General features: G+C 38.7%; 2 protein-coding genes across 4 annotated transcripts; one reads left to right on the plus strand and one right to left on the minus strand.

Moving 5' to 3' along the window:
- Positions 1–2197: 2197 nt before the first annotated feature.
- Positions 2198–17507, minus strand: LOC306831635 (SEC14-like protein 2). Of its 2 annotated transcripts, XM_079355828.1 has the most exons (13): positions 17426–17507; positions 16372–16664; positions 14473–14548; positions 10219–10262; positions 9187–9249; positions 8858–9046; positions 8444–8539; positions 8270–8330; positions 8071–8154; positions 7850–7956; positions 4853–4992; positions 4033–4202; positions 2198–3942 (listed from the first exon to the last, which is right to left on the minus strand). In XM_079355828.1, exons 2-13 carry the CDS (start codon positions 16423–16425, stop codon positions 3776–3778), a joined length of 1251 nt encoding a protein of 416 aa, XP_079211954.1. In that variant the 5' UTR covers positions 16426–16664; positions 17426–17507; the 3' UTR covers positions 2198–3775. The 2 variants fall into 2 exon arrangements, with proteins under 2 accessions (XP_079211954.1, XP_079211955.1); XM_079355829.1 differs by lacking the exon at positions 17426–17507 and having other exon boundaries at positions 16372–16684.
- Positions 17508–17812: 305 nt separating this feature from the next.
- On the plus strand, positions 17813–22755 carry rnf215 (ring finger protein 215; the record flags this gene model as incomplete). Of its 2 annotated transcripts, XM_079356018.1 has the most annotated exons (10): positions 17813–18049; positions 18381–18533; positions 18631–18702; positions 18823–18908; positions 19026–19080; positions 19199–19303; positions 19540–19656; positions 19805–19948; positions 20102–20204; positions 22501–22755. In XM_079356018.1, 10 exons carry the CDS (start codon positions 17813–17815, stop codon positions 22521–22523), a joined length of 1095 nt encoding a protein of 364 aa, XP_079212144.1. In that variant the 3' UTR covers positions 22524–22755. The 2 variants fall into 2 exon arrangements, with proteins under 2 accessions (XP_079212144.1, XP_079212143.1); XM_079356017.1 differs by lacking the exon at positions 22501–22755 and having other exon boundaries at positions 20102–20272.
- Between the last annotated feature and the right edge of the window lie 538 nt (positions 22756–23293).

Below are 23293 nucleotides of genomic sequence, written 5' to 3' on the forward strand. Positions count from 1 at the left end.
TGCTAAAATTGAGTATCCAACATTAGTTCCCCTTCACTAGAAAAAAACCCCCCTCAAATACTTATCTCTTTAAAGGATCAATGGTTACTATGTTTTCTATAGCCTACATCAACTTACATCACCAATCTACAGCAAGAAGAAGTAGACAGGATCGCAGAATTAAAGTACATCACTATGACGAGTTAATAAAAGGTTTCTTGAATTTCCTTCAGGATCAAGTATTTATCTATCTAAAAGTGCAGCCTTCCTGGAGTTGTCACATGCTAACACTAGAGGATATTCTTATGTGTTAAAGAAGTGTGTCAAAATGTGTGAGGCTCTTTTCTACTAAACAGCTGATGATAGTTTTCTAAAATGAATGTATAAGACTTGAAAAAAGAACAAAGATATGACACATAAATTGCATCGCCTTAAAAAGAGGGGCTGGCTTATAGTTAGCTAAAGGAGCTGGCAAAGAAAGCTAGCTAGCAGTACTCAATAGGCTACTGAATAAAATTAATGGTTCTTTTATCTAAAACACTAACTTCATTCATTTTTCCAGAGGCAAATAACTATACATGTGATTGTTAAAATTATGTTTCTGAACTCTGGACTGTAGCCTGTTGAACAAAGTTCAGATGCAGCGTCAGAGGTTTAGAATTTTGCTTTTCTGTTTTTGCCAAGTTTTCATACTGTGACTGTGAACACTGTTTACCTGTAAACTCGCTCTGAATAGAAACAACCAAACGTTTACAACCTGTTTACATGACTTTAAAAGTTTGATCACCTTTCCTGAGGACCCATACGGAACTCTAAAGTTTTCTTTTCATCTGTTTTTACAATTTAAAGTTGAATGAAAACAAATCTGCTAACACAGCCTTGTCACGCATGCACAGCCGCCACACCATACTCTACTGAAACTGTTTGGTGTTCTGCTTAGAGGCACTATACACTTGAAAAAAAATACTAAAACAATGCTGGTGGGCTGTTTGTAACTTAAACATGGTTTGAGCCACACTAGTGTCTGTTTACTACGTGCCAAGAAACACAAGTGTTCAGCAAGCCATATTGAACTGGCTCTTCTTACAGGTTGTTTGCTGACCGACGTGGCAGTTGTAGATCTCCCTATTATTGCACTTTTGTCAAAACTAGCTGCACTATAGGTTCTGAAATCATAAGGATAGGTCTGCTAGAGTTTACAAGAGAAGTTGGTGAAGTAGTGAATGGTTTTATCTAATATGAGCGCATAAAAGGTGATATTTTACAGTGGCCACAGCTGTAGCAACTACTGAACTCTTGCACCCTGTTTAAAAGTAAGATTGTAAAAAATGTATAAGTCTACAAGGGGAGCATGTATTTATTGTATACAAATTAAACTAGGATTGTGATCTTTTTCCTTGTATGTACTGTGAAATAATATGATTGATCAAATGTATGTAAAGTATAGTTATAATTATCTAATGTGGCATATGTTGAATATAATTGTAACATTATTTTGTATATAAAATATTTATGAATCAAAGCAGAGATTGATGTCCTTTATGCATGTGTTAAAGTCCTCAAACTCCTGAATGCATTAGTGGGAAAAGTATAAGAGGTATCTATGACAACACGTCATTGTGTCCTATTTGAGTATCAGAGACTCTAAAACAATAGCAGCTAAAAGGGCGGGAAATGTGTGAACATTTTTATTTGTGTTGCAGAAAAGCTTTAAGAACTCAGAGCAGAGGGCTCATAGAAGTAATTGAGAATTTCAGGGTTTCAATTGTTTTACAAGTGTGTGTGTGGGGGGGGGGGGGGGAGGGGGTAATATAAAATATAAAAGATAAAGTAACTGCATGTGCAAGGCATGGCTAATAACTTAACAGGAAGATGGAGCAACGTTTTCTATTTGTATTAGAGCGCCTCCTTGTGGTCAGGTCAAAGACAGCAAAAAAAAAAGTGAACTACTAAATGTAATTAAGTAATCAGTCGTTGCCATATTTCATTTGTAGGGGAAAGAGGATGAGAACCAAATTTAAGACTTCCTCACAATTTTCAGGTGGACACAAACACAAATGGGATGATAATGTTAAATTCTGTGCATTGCTCCCTTGTTATCTACATTTAAAAGCTTTCTTCAATCGATGAAACACATAGTGGCCAGTTTCAGTTTTAAAAAGGAGCATGGAGGAGATGTTACATTGTTTTAAAGAATTAAAAACACTTTCAACTGGCATTTTGACTTTTCAACAGATTTATTCATTTCTCTTACTGCTGTTAACTTCACATCATCAACAAGTTTCTCTCAAATTGTCTGAGTTTTTACATTCAGAATATGAAAATAAAGAGAAAATCCGCCACACTCTGTTCATGCCCAGTGAGAAATTAATTTTAACTTACTGCCAATAATTTAACATGAATACTAAGATATACTGAATATTGTTTGAAACATGAATAAACCTCTGTAAAAATCAATATTCACTATGTCAGAAAAAAATGTTGATGAAGATACTAATATTTGACTAATTTAGGGTTGTTTTTTTCCCCACATCCTTTTGGAAATTAATTAGAAGGACTTGAACATATATATTTAAAGGGAGATTTTCAGTGAAAGTAAAAGGAGAAAGACAACCACCTGAGGTTCATCCAATGAGAAACAAGTGTAAACAGTTTTCAAAATATAAGTACAACTTATGACAAATTAAATGTGCACCATTTTTTAAGTCTTACAATTGTAACAAAACAAACAAAAACATAAATTAAGTAAGACACAGTACAAGCCTTTGACTGTAATGGGAATGATTTATGTCATGGTGATTAGCTATAGACAGTCATGGTTGCTCTATATGACAGGAAAACAAAATCCATAGACTGTTTAACATTGTTGTTTGCTTTGTTTTTCTAAGACGGTTACTCAGATTTTCTCATGAGCTAATTTTATAGAAATTGAGTTCTCTTTTTTTTCCACTTGGTGCTTTTTTGTTTTTTTAACATTTTTAGTGATAAACATTGTTAAAGCTTCAAACTGGTGAACACATAGCTGATGATTTCAAGGATGCTTCCCTGATGAAGCACTGCATGACTGACTCAACTGACAGCACTTCACACAGTTAATCCTTGAGGGTCCCCCTTCAGTCACCACAGGCTCCATCCTTCATTTACCTATTTTTAAGTATGCAGTTGTACTCTTCAACAGTGGGAAAGTGACCTCGATATTTAAAATAAGCAGAGTTATCTTTAAACACAGAGATGCATAATGTTACACTTCAACACGCGATCTACAGGTCATGTCTACGTGGTAACACATGATCGACAAGACTTTAACAGCATGTGTTTGCATTGTATTTAAACTGTGCAAATTGTGATCATGTACCATAATATAATAAAAATTAAGGCCTGTAAAGAAAAGAAGAGGGGATCAATTATTTGATTGAACATGTTTAACACTGCTTTACACCATTACCAACTTGTTGGAAATGCTGTGTTTGGGCTAAAATAAAAGAATTGGTTTCACACAGGGCAAACCCTCCAAGGGGTTCAAAAAGGAAAACGTGAGTTTAGCATTTGGGGAACCACTTGGACATACCAAATTTTAGACATTAAATATGAATGAGTAAGGTCATAACTGAAACCCCCCCCCCGCCCACACTGTAAACACTAAGAAGTTAACATTTGCATACACTATATATATTTCCCTTTGGCTTACAGGCAGCATATTTCAACATGTACAGTAATAGTTCATTTAACTTTGTGCTTTATCTTGTGCAACCAAACAATACCACTTCAGTGGCACACTGTATCATCTTCTTGGATGTCATTGGCTGTTTGACTCAGCTTGCACATGGACAACGGACCCTCCGTTGGTCTGTGGGGTCTGTGGGGTCTTTGGGGTCTGTAGGTGGTCAGGGAGCAGAACCTCCACCGTGAAGCTGATTCTTTTAGCCTGGAATATGCTGTAAGTGTTGTCAAACCTCAAAACATCTGTAAACACACACAAAAGAAAAATTACAGTATGGCCGGATGGTAACGGACCAATAGTCTATGCTAAGTGTTAAAGAACTGGTTACTCACAGACTCCTGGGCGCTCGCAGGTCAGTGATCCGTCCTCAGGAACTAAGTGGGAGTTGTAGCGCTGGTTCGGCACAATTTCCTCCATCTGTGCAGCCTTCTTCCATTCGCCCTTTTTAGCCTTCATAAACACCCCGAAACCAACATCTGCACTTTCAGTGGCAAACTGCCATCTGCAGAGATAGAGATAAATATTATCACATTTATTAAAACAGCTTTTTTTTACTTAAATATATATATATATTGCATTTATAATCATAACATTAAGAAAAATCAAGTGACTGACAAATAAAACCTTAATGTCGATGAATAATTTCAACGCTACGATTTTTTGGGATCGCAAATTTAGCTTCCATTCTTTTTAATTATTTTCTGCAGTCCTGCCTGTTAAATTCATGCAAATATCAGATAACTGCCTTCCACCATGTATTCACATTTTCTTCACGAGCAGTTGTGAAAATAAATCTGACATTTTTTCGATAAATACTGCAACATTTCTACCATTCCTATGTGGGAGGAAAGACGTGGTTGTAGCAGCATCTAAAAGGTTTGTATTTGTGGCAGCCTTTTGGCATGATTCTGCATGTTTTGAGGATTGATTAATGATAGCAAGTTGTAGTTTGTAGGAAAAGTTGTTGATTAAAACGTTGAGCTCAGAGGATTAAACAGGAGATGAATCGACAGGGCCGATATTTAGAAACTAAAATAAACTCTATCCAGTTTCCAAGTGTTACATGTATAAAATAAATGATTAAATCAGTTAATTTTCTCAGTTCTTAAATCTATTGACAATATATATTCTTGTCTGTTATTTCAAACTGACCTGAGAACACAGCCTGGGAACAGGATCTCATAATCCAGCTGTTGGGTGGAACCTCGACTGATGGTCATACACTGCTCGTAATCCACCTTCACATGGTCTCGTACGTAGTATGATGTGGGTACTGGGCCAACGTGGTTTATCTGCAGCCAACATATGTTCATTTAAACAGCAAAACAGGTAGGATATGTGTGTTGAAAAATAATCATATAGATTGTTGAAGAAGGATACAGGAAATAAGAAGAAAGAGAAAACCTTGACTTACTGTGACTTTGTGACATTTTCTGAACGCTTGTAACAGTACAAACCCCCACCCCTGAAAACAAATCTAAAACAAAACGCTCTTTCATGACCACTTTTCTGTTTATTATTATAAAAAAAAAAAAAGATTAACTACTATCGTTGAGAGAAGTGCAGTTCACAAACCGACAAAGAGAGAGCAGTGTTTCCTCATGTAAGGTCAGGGAGGAGGAATACATGTAATCCAAAGTTCAATTCAGCAGGTGATGATTAACATTATGCATATTACAGCCGATAGACGGAGTTAATACACATAGAAAAAGCACATGCATACACACACACACAGTGTAAAAGATAATCATCTCAGACTTCAAGAAGGTGGTCAGTTCAAGCAAGAATTCTTCCTGTTGCTCTGAGGTAAGACAGTTACTTTAAGGGAAGTCAAACTCGTGTAAAACCACTTCTCCAAAACACCTTGAAGAACTTATCAGAACTGTTATTGGGACACAGCCACAGACAAACTGACAAGATGAAGAAAGAAAGCCAAGAACAAAAAAAAACATGTTGCCATCGTCTGTAATAATGGAGCAAAATGTCGTAATGTGAACAAGGATTTTTGATCCATTCTTATGCACTCAATCAATACATTTGAAGCTGCACAGATAGCTGTCTATGACATAAGAAGCTGAGGTCAGACAAGGTTTTCTATAATATTTTTCTGATGTAAAACAAAGAATGGTTTACATTTTTTATATCTACATAAAAGTTGAGTTTACATCCACTTGGTTTGAGCATTTGTTAAGGCAAAAACATTCAGATTAGCGCGTCAATAGAAACAAAAGGAGAGAGAAGAAACAGCTACCAACAGACACCCCCAAAAAAGTGTGATGACTATTGCTTCTGGGGGAGTTTTTTCAGGACGAGCCAGAGACTCCTTGTATTCTTGGCGATCTGTTTTCCCTCCCAACTTCATTTTTTTTGTGCTGAGCTGAACTAGTTTTCACTTGCTTTATAAGTGATATTAATATTATCATCTACTGTCAGCAAAAAGTGAATAAGCAAATTACTGAAACACTATACTATTCCTTTAATAATTTCATTCAACCTACTTAAATACAGCAGTCAGTAGGTTAATGGAAACACAGCCAGCGTAAAACATTGAGAAAAAGAAACAAAGATTAAACAGATAAAAACACTGAGCAGGTTAGCATCACAAATCATGAGTCTGGAATGCAGCCAAAATATCTGTCTTCCTGTTCCTCATCTGTTCTGGGCCCAATTTTTTATCTACAGAAACAGTGACAAACACAGAGTCAGTGAAGAGTTTAATCTGTTTAAGTGCGACTACTCGAGCTGCATCTCTCTGCATGTGCTCAATTCTACACTGTTTTTAGCTTTTAGCCTTTTCTATGCAGTCAGGCAGGAATGCAGCGGGGGTGAAGACGACGTTTTACCAGGTTTTTGCTTCAATCAGGAGGCTTTCCCTCTTCAATACGTGTTTATTCACACTACTTTTTGGGCTTGTTCTTGTTATACTGGTTTATTTCGGATCAACCGTCACGGGATAGTGTATTTAGAATGTGTAGAGTTGTATTGATTATCTCTGCACAGTCAGTCTGAAATTGTCCTCGTTTTGTCTTTGACCTGCTGTGATCACATGGTTTTGTTATGATCCCTCCCACAACCATAGTTAACATAACATGATCAGGAGTTTAAGAAAACATCCCGTCCACTGTGTTCAGTTTGACCTGTTTTGTAGCCTGAATCAGACTCAATATTATTGTTGTCAATGCAAAAAATGTGTTTACCTCTTCACTGTGACTGGAAAAACTGGTGGGATGGAAACTCACGTCCAAAGTCATTAGCCAGTCAGATTTTTACCCACAACATTCCAGTATGCATATGAGCCAACCTGTCTTGTATTGCAACAAAGCTGTAAGCTGCCAAGCACATGCAAAGCAGTGAAATAACACTACTGGGCAGGATAAGGAAGCCTATTTAAGCTAGAGAATATCCACAGCAAGTGTTGGCTCGCTAGGCATCGAGTTGCTTGTCTGATTTGTATACAGGAGGGCTGATTGGATGTAGTTAGAAATCGACTTTTATCCACTGCATGACAGTGTCTTCTGTCTGACAATTGTTGTGAAAATGCAAAGCTTGTGTTACCTCCTCATAATCTAGAAAGTCACACATTTCTGTAGTAATAATGACAGATTCAAAGGTCCATGCAATAGAAGTGCTGTAATTTACAGCTCATTAGTCACATCTGACAAAAAACTAAATATGCCTACAGTGTGATGTCATAGTATTCATAGACAGAAGAAAAGTGGACCATAAACTGTTAGGGACCTTTGAAGGACGTCTGAAAGGTCCCTGTTTGAGAAGATATATTTTTACTTCATTTCTCAGTCTGTTGAAATGATTTAAATGCTTGATAAGACTAAAAACTATACAACTCTTACATTTCTTGTAAGTATTTAATACATCAAGTATTTAGTACCAAATCACTGTCTGTTAAACAGGACTGTCTTGACTATTTAACTTACTGAACAAATTCTTTAAAGTGAGATAATTAAAGAAAATAAATCCTAATGAATGTGTCATCAGAAAAAATCTGAAAGACAGTGTTGATGTCTTCAAAATAATCTCAAAGCATCGGCAACAGATACTCGTCTTTCTAACTCACCATCAGCCCACCTCAGTGACAAAACAAAAAAACGGACTATTGGTAGTGCAGTTAGTGCTTTTTGAGTTACACACCTTCGTCCGACAGCGAGGATCTCCATCAGGGTCCGTCAGTTTGCCGCCGTAGATCACTGGAAGCTCCTCTGCATCGATGTACTTCAGTAAAACCTCCTGCCAGTTAGCTGTCAAACAACAGCAGCAACGCTCAGGCGTTAGTATTTAGTTTGGGGTTCAGTATTTAAGATAAAACATTAATAATAAATACTAATAAGAAGCACTAATGTGTGGCGTCTTACCCCCGAGGATATGGATCTTTTGTCTTGTAATCTCACTCAGGAAGTGTTTGATGAGGTTGTAGGCCACAGGGAAGAGTTTGGGAGCTGCAGGAGGAAACCACAAGAATTTTACCAGCAAGATAAATACACAAATAATTTCTAACACCTCTGGACTACAACTTGTTTACAGTGCCTTTATGGAGTAAGAAGATATACATACCTTTAATCACAAACAGCCTTTTTAAGCCTTCTGGGTAGTTTTCTTCAAACATCTGGAGGATCTGGTGGCATAGAAGAACATACTGTATGTTAGGGATCAAGACAAACCTAATAGTCTGCATCATGTGTGTGGGTGCGTCCGTGCGCATGTGTGTGTGTGTGTGTGTATCTGTACCTCTCCATATGTTTCTATAGCAGGCTTCCACAAGTGTTTCAGACCCAGACCTTCAACGTCGTAGATCATGGTGATTGACTCCACGTTCCTCCCAAGCTGGTGGAAGAAAGAGAAAGGGCACAAAATATAATAACAGTATAATTGATAAAGAGAAATGAAATCTAGTAACCCTTTAAAGTAATCTTTAAAACCTTAAATCCTTTTGTGGTAAACCTGACTCTCACAATATGAACAGGTGATGTAATGGATATTTGTTAGGGTAGCTTAATAATTAAATCAGACTGCCTCCTTATTGGGTTTTTATTGTAGCCACAGTATAAAAAACACTTCTATTGATCTCATCTCAAGACAACAAAACCGTGTCAAGTATGAAGAGGAGTGCTTAATCTCCTAACAATGACGTGTCTTTCTTACCCTCTGAGTCTGGAGGGTACACTCCTCGCGCAGCATCTCACAGTCTCGGATCTTGGACTTGATGAAGTCTTGCTTTGATGCAGACAGGAAGAGGCCTTTGGGATCGACAGGTCCGATGACATCATACCAGATGGGGCTGCCCTCCCTGTCATAACCACACATCCCTCCTGACAGGTACTTCTCTATCACCTGCACACATCAGTCATTTTAACGTTTGCAATGCTTGCATATTTGTGAAGAAAGACAACAATGTATTTGAGACAAATAGTCCATACATTTCCATTATGCACAATTCATCTGCAGTAGGTTGTGTCTCAAAGGGTTTTTACCTCTGGTGGATGCCACTCTGTGGTAATGGTGTCAACTTTCATGTGTTTCCTGAACTCCACATGCTGAAAGAAAATACCGAAGCATGTTAAGTTGTGAAAAATGTTGTAATAAACAGTAGGAAGATTAAGTTAAGCATATAGCCTGACTTCCTTGAAGACGGCTTGGACAGTTGCCCAGTGCACAGTGCAGTGATTTAAATGGCTTAGGAGGTTTCAGACAGTTAGGTGATGTCACACCTGCCACTCAGCATGAAGGGGATCAGTCATGTACTGCTGTGTACACTCACTACAGTAAACACATGGGAAGGAGATCTTATAAATGGTTCCCATGCCATTAAATGTGAATACTTGTATATAGTATCGTTGATGGATTAAGAAGTAAGGGATCATTAGGAGGCCAAAATAATTTTAGCAGCAACAATTGAATGTATAACCAATGTGTTTGTGATGAAGGTGTGTTAAAGTTGCTTTGTAAGCGGTCATTATTTTGATGAGTAGTTTACAAAAGAGCAAAATAGGATGTTTTACTACCCATCTCACCCTGAATTTGAAATTGACATTTTATCCAGATGACGTAAAGTTCTTAGGTGGATGGAAGCAAGACTTAAAATGAGTACTTATGGAAGCAGCTAACCATAACAACTCTGACAGATTATACATTCCCTGTGTTGTGTGTGTTCATCTGCTTCCTAGTGGACAAGAAAAAGCAACATGTAGCTTTCATTTAGCTATCTTCAGTCTCCTTAAGTCCTTATTTAAGCTCTTTTATCAATATCTTATCTCCTCAGGCCGCTGTGTATGACTCAGTTTCCCCGTATTGAATCAATACCACACAGCTCGGCTCTAATCAGCAGCCGCCCCTGAGCTAGACAGTCTGTGCCGGAGCGAATTGAACTTTTACAACACAAGTTCACTGAAACAGAAGGCGTTTTGGTGTGATTGTGAATGAGTTATTCTTTCCTCCAAGAGAACGACTGAAGCTGATACTAATAACCGTCCTGTTTAACCAGACAGAGAAGCTTAATATGCTACCTTTCGCACCATGGCCTCAGACTTCTGGACATTGAAGTTTCTGGCTGCAAAAGAGAGAAAAAATTAAATGACAATTAAATATCAAATATTAATAATCTTTAGTGAGAGAGGGATATCAGAGAACCACACTAGATTTACTTTTATAGTATATAAGACTTTAATTAAGCAATTAAGAGACAGAGTTGGAGGGAGCTCAACACACCTTTAAGCTCTCCTGTCTTATTGGTTTATCTGTTGGAGAGTCTGACAATCCAGCTTTCAAACAGAGACTGTACACAAAAGTTGATGTAGCCACTGTTGCACTAGGCCTCCCGTTAACATTTAGGCTGAGCCAGGAGTAGCCCTATTTACAGTGATGGATATGGATGGTTAAGTTCAGTGGCTCAAACGAGCTGAGGTGACACTCTTAAGAGAGATAGCAGCATCAACATGTCACTCAAAGTGTCCAAACACCTTAACTTTTGCATTTATTTCAGCCTAAATGTGACTGAAAAGTTCAGTTTTTCTAAATAGGCATAAAAGCAACACAGATCAAAACATTTCTTTGAAATACTGCTGTAAATCTGGCATTTTGATGTGGGGCTCCATGGGAGTTGACTTGCTTTTACAATAGGCCTCAAACAGCCGTTACAACTTGGTTTCAAGAGGAGTATTTTTTACAAAAAAAAAATCAAATTCCTGTTATAAAATTCTTGGAACTAACGAAAACCACCGCCACCTGGAGGTTATCGGCAAATTATGTAAATGAATGTGGTCACATGAAAAATAAAAGAGTTTAATTTTCAAACATTAAAAAGTTAGTTAGAATCTCGTAAAATCCTCTCTCATAACGACAACAAAGAGCCTCTGGGAATAAACTTGAATAACACCCAAGACACACGCTCTACTGTCTTATACTCTGACTGAGGTTAGAGTTGCTGCCATGAGGTGAGACTTAGTCCAACTCTGGATTATAATCACTGTATCCAAGGCCACATTATAGCATGCTCACTGGGGAATTAGGATGAGGGCACAAAGGGAGTTACTATTATAAAGCAGGTTTTAGAAAATGACCAGGCCTTGTACTGTCGTGGCATTTCAGTTTGTAGTGTGTGTTCAGATCCGATTACCCCACACCCATGAAGGATTACAGCTCCTTTGAAATTCAAACCCTTTAACTATTATTTACACTCACACAGCCCTGAAGGGGCGTGAGGCTTTTCCCATCTAAAAAATAGTGACTCTTCTCGATAAAGTTCTGTTATGACCTAAGTTTGTTTTTGTTTTGTTTTGTTTTTTCAACAAACAATTAGCTTGCGTAACAATAGCTTACTTGACGCTGAATGCTAAGTTTACACCAACCCTTACATAAGTCCACCATACTTGCTGCTACCATAACGTTTTCAGAATGTGCAGAATCCAGAAGTGGGGTGGAAAAAAACTGTTGTAATTGACAAAAGGTGCAGAACCGACGGTTTTTGTTTCTAAGATGAGAGTTCTTCCTTACGATACTGAAATAACGTTATCTTGCGCGGTGATAAATGTGCATGGTAAGAGCGAACTCATCAGATTACTATCTCGTGACATTCAACGATATCACCCTTTACAATGGGGTGTGTATCTCACACAACACTTGGGGAGAACTCTTGGCCAGTTTTTATGATCCAACTTGTCCTTAGAGGGAAAAGGTGCACTTTGTGACCATGAAGAGCCAACCATACAATTCAAGTCCGTTTTAAATAAAAAGTGAAAACTGCTTAAATTCCTTAATACATCTGTACATTTCACTGAGTGACTAAAAACTTTGCTTAAGAAGAGCATTGAAGAGGCGGCTGTTACAAAGGTCTATTTGGCTGAACTCTGATAAAACATGCAGACTGCAGTGCAACACTACAGCACTGCTGATAATGCCAGTACATAGTCTTCAACCACATCCATGTCATATACACTTGTTCCTTTATCTGTAAAGGTGGACTTTCTCAGAGATACATTCTCAGAGTGAGAGTCATGTTTGGGGCAGATGTAGAAAACGTGTGTTTTCCTGAGAAGAGGATGAGGGTTATTGGCCTCCAGTACAAACCATCTTCAGTCATGTGAGAGGAGCACACTAACTGGATCGGTTACACTTAAAGTCAGAGGAATTTAAATTAAGCCACAAAACTGAAGGTCATACACTGTATTAGTTTATACTTCGGGGGACTCCTTATGTGCAATATCTAAACATGCAAAACCCTGAATAACTTCATCCTGCACACTGTGATGTGTTCAGTGTCATCATGTAAGCAATACAAGGGCACACCATTGTTTTGCTATATAGGCTTCTCCCACAGTTGTAGACAGCAATGTTAACCGTCATATTCCTTGAATGTTTACACAAATCTGGTAAACAAAGCAGATTCTGATTCTGCAGTTTACACGTTTAAATTAAAGCACTCGTTGGCCTCCCTGGAATAAAGTCAGTGAGTCTGCTGGATAACTGAAGAAGTCAGGAAAATCGGATTCAGACTTCACTTCAGTTTTCTTCCCCCCTGTATTTACTTTGAATTCTGCACTGCTGTTTTAAAAGCTGCATATGATGGATAAAAATAACGTCTTTATTCTCTCTTTATTCAACAACTGCTCGGAGGACCTCAACTGCAAATGGTTTCAGATCCAAAAACAAGAACCCTTTTTTTCCAGTATATCACAAATTCTGCGAATATAATGTCCTTTAATTTACAATCAGGCACATTTTATTCCTAGACTCCAAACAACGTCTATTCATTAAATAAAAGATAATTCACCTTTGCTGCCACTCTGAATGAATAATAAGAAACTATTTGGCGGAGAAACTCGGAGGAGCCCAGTACAGCAACAGGATCTCAGTGGCGTGTGCCAGGAGAGTGTCTCCTGGCACAATGGCTGTTGTCCATTGTAGTGCGCCTTTAATGCGATTAGCCTGGATTAGCCTGATACACAGAGTGCTCGAGCTCTGCTGCACATCTAATCAGCACACGGCCTTCTTTAATCAATGCTCCCCATTTCTTCCAGCACCTGAGTGCAGAACCAAAACCAGAGCTTCTGCAGGATTCAGGAAGCATCATGTACATCTTCTGAAGTCCCTTTCTTATTAGATGAATTCATTGTTGGGGTTCATAGTTCTTTCCAAACCAGAAGAATATGACCTAAAATTATTGTTTTTCCTGTCACATTTTGTCAGTACTTCCAAAGAGTTGATATCAACGATCCCTTGTTGGATGGATTAACCACCCAAAAAGGAGGCATTCCCACATGTATTTGATTTGTTAGAATAATATAGTATACCTGTAATAAGGTGATCATCTGCCTTCCTACTCCAGCTAAGAGTGAGGAGTTTTATGTTAAACTTGTGACAGAGATGAAGGGAGATTCCTCTTCCAAGCTAGCATTCCCTCAAGTAGCATCTGCATTGCTTACATTTGATTAACCTTTCTTTCAGTAGAGTTATTCTGTCAAAATGGTCATCTTCACAGTAATCTACATGTTCATTTAAATACGAACAAACTGTCATTGATTGGATTTCATACTTTTAACACGTTTATTTGTGAAACGTAGGTTAATTGGCTTTAATTCTTCTGATACTTGAACAGTGAGCAGTTTTCCGTCATACATTTAGTCAGAGCCGGCTGTAGTCAAACTACATGAGGGAAAGTGTCTTTTTGTAGTCCAATTCTCTAAATCTGAGTGATAGTAAAACAGATTTGTTTGAAAAAAAAATCTTCTTTCTATAATGTGACAACAATGAGTTTCTCTCTTGCAAACATTGCAGCCTACAGAAGGCAAGAGAGAACGTTTTTTTCGATTTTTTTTTTTTTTATGTGGAACGATTTTTAAGGAATATTTTGAGGACACTGAACTGAGGACTTGTTTGAAACTTTTCCTCAACCACTGCAAATTTAATCAGTATCTTGGATTTGGAATGACAAAAAATTGATCTTGTCTTGCATAGCTCCTCCTACAGTAAGTGATTTGTCACAGAGCAGGCTTTGGTTAGTGGTTTGTGTTCACACTTTAAACCATGTGAGTCTCTTTTTTCAACCACAGGGCCGCTTAAATTAGTTGCCACATGTCCTTTCTGGTAATCCACAGCAGCTTCTGCTTATTGCACAAGTACAACGGCACCACCACATTTTTTCACATTGGAATCAAATTATTCTCGGCCAATTATCACTAATTTACCATGAACATGGGGAATAACTGGAAAGGTTTTGCTTTTTCTGCAGGATGACCTGTGTGGTCATTAAAAAGGAAACTCACCTCTCAACCAACGCAACAAGAAGTGGTCACTCTGCGCAGGAAGTTGAGGAAGAATATCTTGTATCCTCTCTCGAAACTGTAGCAAGAGAAAAAGGAACAGAAGGGATCGAGCTCTTTTACAAGTGAGGAAAGAAAAGGATTCGATACTGATAAGTTATTTAGGGATAAGTTTAACTACATTTTCAAGTTACAGGTTTTTGTTATTGCGGTAAACAAAAGATTTGACATGCAGTGTTTTTCTTGGCATAAACATATTTAGTTCCCCTCATTTCAGATGATGATGAGTAAGCCATATTTCCAGATAGTGGTGAAACATATGACTCTGTGACTAATTATTGTTTTACACGCTTTAAATATTCAACAACGGATGAATTTATAAATGTTTTGCATTCTTCAACAAGACGAACCACGTGAGTCGGGACACTGAAGGTTCTATCTGCAGTACAAAAGCAAAAACACGAGGACCCTTGGGAACTAAACCATGTTTTTTCTATTGTCTGGCTTAAAAATTAAATTAAATGTGTAATTAACGATTATCCTGAGATCAGTTTCTTGTGATTTTCTTTGTAGTCATTTTCTTCATTTTCCTCCAATACAGGGTTGTGCAGGGTTGAAGTGACTACTCCTTGGATGTCAGTACAGTTGGAAGCACTATTCTCATAGAAACTGGGTCATAACTGGACCATAAAAGTCTGAAGCTGACCATTACAAACAATGTGAACGAAGATAAAGTGAAGAGGGGACTATGACTCAAGTATAGTTGAAACAATAAATATTTGCTTAAGAAACCAATTGTTATGAAATGTAGCATCTTCTTATGGGCAAAATATTTAGAGCTTAGACACATTTTCTCTGTTTTATCACAGATATAACTGTATTATCTTTGGGTTCACTGTTTATGAGACATTAAAGGTTTTTTATATTTTTCACTTTCTCAGAAGGAAAAATCCCCTGCTCAATTTAATTTATTTCTAAGGGAAAACCCTTTACAAGACCTTAACTACTCTAATAATGCTGAAAGATGTCTTTTGTAATCAGCAATAAATTATTGACTATTTGTAATAAAAAATAAAAAAAGCAAACACTGGCTGTTTCAAGCTTTTGAAATGTCAGCCTATTGTCACTTCTCTTTGTTAAATAACAGGAACTTAGTCAGACATAACAGGCTGTGTGAAGTGAACACCACAAGCTCTGCTAAATCTAGAAGACAATTATAACATAATACATATATATTTTTCTTCACATTGTCTCCACAAAATGATTTAACCTGAGAATATATGAAAAGGACAATATCACACACAAACCCTCAACTCACATATAGTCAAATTAAAAGTTAAGTTGATAAAAAGAAAGATACAAGAAGTCAACACAATACATTAAGAAGGAAAGGTTCAAGTATTTACACCATACTATATGTGATACAAATATAAACAGATACTGTATATATTGGTGTGTGGTTAAAGAAAAAAAACTTAATATTTCATGTCATATTATATTTGTAGGCTACTACTTTTTTGACAAACCAAAGCAAGTTTATTATCTTTATTTATTTATTTATTTTTTGTATGAATAACATAATGTTCATGCAATAAGTAAGTATTTCGTTCATCATGATTAGGCCAGAATAATTTTAACAAGCTAGCACTGGTCTGAATATAGAAATTAAGTCAAGAAATGACTTTATCAAGTATAGTGAAGTTTACTATACTTTGAATAAACATACTCAAATAAATTATCTGTTAAACAATCTTAAATTATTTACAATTGCCTAATCGGTGTCTTTTAGACACCGAGTTGTACGGAAAGCTTCGGCTATGTAACAGTTACGGGTAACAAGAAAGATTTAAGGGATACGGAAGTCACCTTAAACAGTATTTATATTATTCTAGTCTCAGTTACCTGCTCTAGTGTTTCTGCCTGTTTGGGGCTCAGGTCTCCCACTGTCCCGCTCATTTCTGCGACCAGGAGATATTCAGACGCTGCAGACGGAGCCGCTTTAAGTAGAATGAAGAGACAGGGAAACAGCACCGTCACTGTTAACCGTGACAGAAGAGACGTCTCCTCCTGATGCTCATTCACCTTATTACTGCTGCTGTCCCCCGTCCTCCCCCTCCTCACCGCCGACTGCGTGCAGATGGAAACAGTGCCACAGGATGTAAAATGTAAACACACGGGGCCTGTCGTCCAACCAGCTGACTCGGCCAAAGATAGGAAAACAGGTAAGAGGATTACTCTTCACGAAAAGGCGGAACCACAGAAAGCGACATTTACATACATAGACATTAGATTTAACTCAAATTAAAGGTTGACCGTCCTTACTTTAGTATTTTTCTTTTATTGCAAAGGTAATTTTACTCCCCTACATCAAATGGAAATATCGGACTTTACACATGCATTTTGTCCTGAGTCCTAATGAGTGATAAACCAATTGAGACCTTATCAGTGACATGGTTATTTGTTCTAAAATGAGAAGGGAATGATCTCATATTTTTTTTAAACTCCTTTCCCCTCATATAATAACCTCTCCAAATTCAATTAATTATTTGCAAAAGCTTGATTAAATAAGTCTTTCAGAAGAAATCTTAACTTAGCCTACTTACTCCTCATTACTTAATTCTATTTTACTTGCAGTCTGGGAAATATTGCATGATCAATCTCAAATGACTAATCAATAAACAGTCTTTGTTGTTAGTCTGAACATATCACACATGGTCAAATTCAACATCACGCATTAGAGGTATGCAAATCGTTTAATGCGTGTTGTTGTTGTTTTCTCAAGTAGTTTTCATAAACTACCAGGTTAACTTTGAGGTTCAATACAACAGTAACAATTCAACATAATAACAGACAACTTTGTCTCACTGTTGTTGTTTTTTTTTTACTTGAACAGATGATCTGCGTCAATGCTCAATCGAATAAGGAAGTAAAAGTGATTTATATCTCAGTTCGTTACATTCGTCTTTGGTTGTTCACGATAAACGGTTATTGTAAATATTACATTGTAAGTATTTTAAGCAGATATTATTTCTTGGTTGCTGGATAGTACAAAGTCAGCTGACGCAAATTACGTCGTACATTGTATTATCAACAATGCCCCCGAAGGTCAAACCGGTGTGTGTTCAAGAAATGAACAGTCTTATGAACAAGAGAATAACCCTTTCGCTTGTTCCGGTCACAGCCGGAAGTTACTTCTCTTGTTTACATTCTTTGACGTTTCTCGCTAACTGGCGAACAAAACGCTAGCAGCACCTTTAACATGACAGGGAACAGTTGATTTTTTTTTAATTTTTTTTACGACTAACAGTACAGCTGTATTTTTTCCTCGGTTGTCTTCCGGGTCATGGCTTCAGCTAAAAGCGGTTGCTGTCTCTGGGTAACGTTACTTCTACACTTGCTTGTACGGTGTCCCGGGTTGATGGTCGCCGCAGAGCAGGTCGCTGTGGTGGAGGTTTTCCTCGATCAGCGGCCCGGTGTCAGCGCTCGTCTCGAGGGGGAGGTGGTGGAGTCTAGCGGGGGTAGCAAGAATACAGAGCTCCAGGACGACGACCAAGAGGAGCTGGAGGGAGAGCTGGTCCTGGTGAGTGGGTCACATCGAGCCAATATCAGCTGATCATAGATAAATACTGGACGAATGATTTTCTGTACCTCTGATAGTTAAACAAAATGTGAGAACAAGGAGATTTGAGGCCACACATCAGGCTGTATATGTTGTCTTAAACTGCTACTTTGGATATGCAACATGATCGGTCTCCTGTGATGCTTTAAGCATCAATGTTTGTTTACATCAACCTACAGCTGGCTTCATAGTCATTCAGTTTGTAAGAGTTTTGAGGGATATATTACGTCTGCCACTATGAAATTATCAACCCTGGAGTAGAACCGTTTGGCCCGATTTATTTCCATCTCAGTTTAAGGATGAGAAGACTGAGGTGAGAGGAGGAAACGACGAGGATGACACCAAAGAGCAGGAGCCATGGATCGGGCTGGTGCCTGTGGAGATGGATGACAACAAAGCCTCCACAGGAAACCAAGAGTCATTTGCTGATGCAATGGTTAATAAAGTAAGACAACCAATACACCATATCTGTATCAAATTAAAATGTTACTGGCACCAATATCTATATGCCCTAACCCATATGTGGGTTATCTCTGCCCAAGATGAAGAGAGCCTTGGTCCTCGGGGCGTCTGCACTCATCATACTGGCTCTCAACCAAAACACTGTCAGTGAGGTAAATCTGAACAAACTTAAACTTCAGCTCAGCTGGACACGTTATTATTTTTTCTGTAATGATGTTCTGAAACCAAAAACATTCACTTTAAATCTAAAAATGGACTCCATTCTTGTGTAGATGGATCTGTCTCAGGTGCTATCCAAGCCCATCATTGTGATCCAGACTTCTGAAAATGTCACAAAGCTGATTGGAGCTCTGCTCAGGTACGGAACACCTTTTCCTCTTTTTTTCCCCTTGTATCATCATATTCTTATTTACCTAATGTCTGATCTACATAATGTATGTAGACCTTCATTCACAAAAGTCTTCTCTCTTTACAGGGGTCTTCAAGCGACAGCAAAAATTACCTACAGGACAGTCTTACAGGACAACCTGGTGAGCGCCTCAGTCTAGCAGCTGTCAGTGTGTTTCTGAGTTATTAGCCCCCTCTAGTGGTGAGTGAACCGATCACAGGCTGAGCTGACTGAGCGAATGCTGCTGTGTGTTCGGGCAGGGAGCCACGCTCACGCTGTGGTCCAGCTGCGGGCGATCGAGAGGAGGTCGCTATGGAGAGTGGCAGGGGGTCATATGCACGGGGGAGACCAACTCCCAGGTCCAGGTGGGGGAGCAGAACAAACACAAGCAGCACTGTTAACATGCTTTCTTACCATTCAAATAGGACAGTGATTCAACAGTTCTTATAGTGTTTGGATGAACTATACTTTTGTGCCTGTTGTTCTTTTAAGGATTCATTTAGTATTTATTGCAGCTCTACTTGAGTTAGTGGCAGTGAGTCTTGTTACAGAATAATAAACAGAACGTTTTTAAATAATGTTTCTCTGCTCGTGTGGGTAGAAATACCTGCAGCAGCTGTGGGACACGGTCCTGCTGGTGGCTCTGATCCTAAGTACTGGAGTCATTGTCCAGGCACGATGGCAGTACCAGGACCAGCAGCTCCACGATGACCTGCAGGTGAACTCTTTTATGACTTTAGAAAGTGCTGGGGGGAGGGGGGGTGTAAGTGCAAGTGCTACACTTTCAGTGTATCCTCGAAGTATTGCACATTGTCGTCTTTAGGGAACACCCATTCTGTGATGTTCTTGTGTCTTTTTTTTATCAGCTCCTCCCAAAACAGGACGTCCTGAAAAGAATGTCGTCACTTAAAACAAAAACTTATCGTCAGCCCAAGCGGTGGTGTGACCCGACCCAGCCGGCAGAGACGGATAACTGTGCAGTGTGTCTGGAGCCATTCAACAACAACCAGGTGAGCCAACATTCTCACAACTCCAGTTTAAATCCCATATTTAATGTCTCCCTGTTGAAATGTAAGCAGGTGAGGTGGATAATGGGATAAAATCAAAACAGATGATTCAGCAGTGATAGGATTTAAACTTGTTTGTTGTTTTCTTCACATTAGTGTCTGCGAGTGTTGCCTTGTCTTCACGAGTATCACAGAGAGTGTGTGGACCCCTGGCTGCTGCTGCATCACACCTGTCCTCTGTGCAAACGCAGCATCCTCAGTGAGTTCAAGTCTCAGGGTCACTACATTGAGCTTACGGAGAGATCTGAATAAAGAAGTAACACCAGACTCAAAGGTAGTCACTTAAAAAAAAAAAAAAAACTATCACTGAAGGATCCAGTAATCCAAATGAGATCTTCTTCAGCCCCACTTTCTCTTCTAAGCTCTCACAAATTTGAACAAGCTCAGACACTCTGTAATTAAACTTTATCAATGCATCAACATATTCAGAACTAATCAGTCGCAGCAGAACAGTTATTTCAGTTTCATTTCTCAGTTCACTCTGATTAACACTGATTCTATTTAGAGGTGTGTTATTTAAAGAGCATATTGCAGGTTAAAAAAATTTTTTAATTAATATTTTATATAGTCTGTTAATGGCTGTAAAATAAGTAGGTTATTTTTTTAATATGTTCTACAACACATAAGTGCTCTAATTTAGAGGAGAAAGTGGCTGTTTTAGCATAGCCGTTTAGAACGTGCTTTTTTTTCAACAACACATGAGGGAGTCCCGTTCTCTGACTCTGCTTTGATCGGCTTTATGCGTCCGTGTATGAATGAATGAATGAAGCCTTTATTGCCCCTGGGGGAACTTGTCTTGCACCGAGAGCATCAAACACTTTACAAACAAACATTTAGAAGGCAGCACAAAAGAATTAAAGCACACAAAAACAGGATAAAACATGATTAAAGAGGAGTAATGATACGTGGTAGTGAGTGAGAACAGACAGGACGCCTCCCTGCTATAGTTTGTAACTTGAGCGGCGCACATTCAGGTGCACAGTGTAAGTGGCTTGATTATTCATAGTGTGTTTTGGTGAATTATTCTCACAACCTCAGAAACGATCGAACAGACACGTTGAATATTTCGGTATCAGACACAAAAACGTTTCCTTATTAATGATTTAAATCTCTGGCTGTTTAACATAAAATATTATATACGCAGACAGAAAGCGTTTAATGATTTGATCTGCTGGAATCCTCTGTATATTCTCTAGTGTGAGCGTAATAGACACCGGACAGTCTGTTTTAATATATGTAGTCATACGATTTATTATAAATCCAACTCTGTTACAAGAGAGCGCGTGTGTGTGTGTGTGCGCGTGTGTGTGTGTGTGTGTGTGTGTGTTTGTGTGTGTGCGCAGTGGGGAAAGACGGAACGCGCAGTTTGGAAACGAAACGAAACACAACCTTTACTTCTGTCGGTCCTTTATCCCATTAAAACTTTAAACTTTTTGTAGTAGCCTAATATATGTGCACGCATTAAACTGTGGAGTGTGTGTGTGTGTGTGTGTGTGTGTGTGTGTGTGTGTTTGTGTGTGCGCAGTGGGAAAAGACGGAACGCGCGGTTTGGAAACAAACAGAAACACAAGCTTTACGTCGGTCCTCTATCCAATTAAAACTTTAAACTTTTTGTAGTAGCCTAATATATGTGCACGCATTAAACTGTGGAGTGTGTGCGCTGTTGTGCATGTTTGTGTGGATTACGTGCGCCGTGATCCTGCACCATACACTGTATTTTCTATAACAACGTGAGCACTGGGCTGCATGAGGAATAAACAATTAAGACATAGAGCTGCATTTGCACAGGCCGTGTAATCGGGTTCTATGTCTGTCTGTCTGTCTCTCTCTCTCTCGCTCTCTCTCTCGCGCGCGCACAGCGCGGCACCGTAATACGTTGTACAGATTTGCCGTTTTTACAAGCAGCTCCCATACAATGTAAAGGTGAATGATCGTCACTTGCACCTTCTACAAATAGTTTTTTAATTGATTGAATGTGATTACAAACTTTACATATGCTGATGTGAACACAGCACTCGCCCATATATGGCGAGCTGACACCTGTCACTCAGCAGGACGCCTGCTCCGGGTCTCTCCTCACACCACAGCTTCACTTCTCTCCTGAGGCCGTTATTCCTTTAATCCTGCCTGTTTCTGCTCTCTATCACATTTAACAGGTTCAGAATAATAAGCCAGTGGACCATTATATGTAAAGGAATACATGTCTTCTTCCTCTTTATTGACGGGAGTGACACTCGGATCCATGATTTTCTATGTTAAACAGACGGGGATTCAGCGGGACTCCCTTATGTTACGTCACAGCCGAATGCGGAAGTAAAAAGCAAAGACGTGCGAAAACGTACTAAAACGTCTCCAGGAGACCCTGTGGGTTATTAATTTCAGAATTTCTTTAAAAACAGTATTGTTAACGTATTTTCCTATGATTAGTTAAGTTTTGTCTTTAACCTGCAATATGCTCTTTAAGCTTACATGTTTGTTTTCTCCGCCCTCTTTAGGCAGCGTCTGCAAAGACAGTTAACAGTCGCTCCACGTAGGACTCTTGCAGCAGCGACAGCTGTTTACATCTCTCTTCCTCGGTGTCACTCCAGTAGCCTTTTTTTTTTTTTTTGACTGACCTCAGTGATGGACCCTTGAAGCAAAAACACAAACTCCTCAGCAGCTGGCCGGCTGTCTGGACTGTAGAGCAGTCTGATCCTGACTTCTGCATCGTAGTATAAAACAAGTACTGGAGTGGTACTATTGTGTGTGAACAGTACTTCTTCTTGGGATCATGTTACTGTACATTAGTTAATGTATCTGTTTTGTCTGACTGATCTTCAGCAGTGAAGATGTGACTCATGAAGGTATTCGTGCTCAGTGTGACCCTTCATATAGCAATCCTGAGCTCGGAGTTTGTATGAACAGCAGAGCTACAATATGTTTGGCTTTAAGCGCTGAACACTGAGCAAGTATTTGAATCAGTTGTTTCTGCATGACCATGTAAAGCTTTGGTTTTAAATATGACAGATTACCAGGCCAGTTTAAATGTCACTTTAGGTCCAAATGATGTCAAAAACCACTTCAAAGTGAACGAAGAGTTGAAAGGTGAAAGATCTAAGCTAAGCTTTTCAGTGTTAGTCGGACAGGTTGTGTTGTTGTCCAGAAGTCAAGTGTGCTAACGTCGGTGCAGATGGTTCAAAGCGTTTGCATGTCCTAAATATGCCTTATGAACGAACCCAAACCATGAACTTCGTTCTTCATTAACTCTTTAAACTTCAATCAGTTACAGTATGTTACACTTTAAGTAGC

This window comes from Symphodus melops (genome assembly GCF_947650265.1).
Source record: "Symphodus melops genome assembly, chromosome: 1".
NCBI classification, from domain to species: domain Eukaryota; kingdom Metazoa; phylum Chordata; class Actinopteri; order Labriformes; family Labridae; genus Symphodus; species Symphodus melops.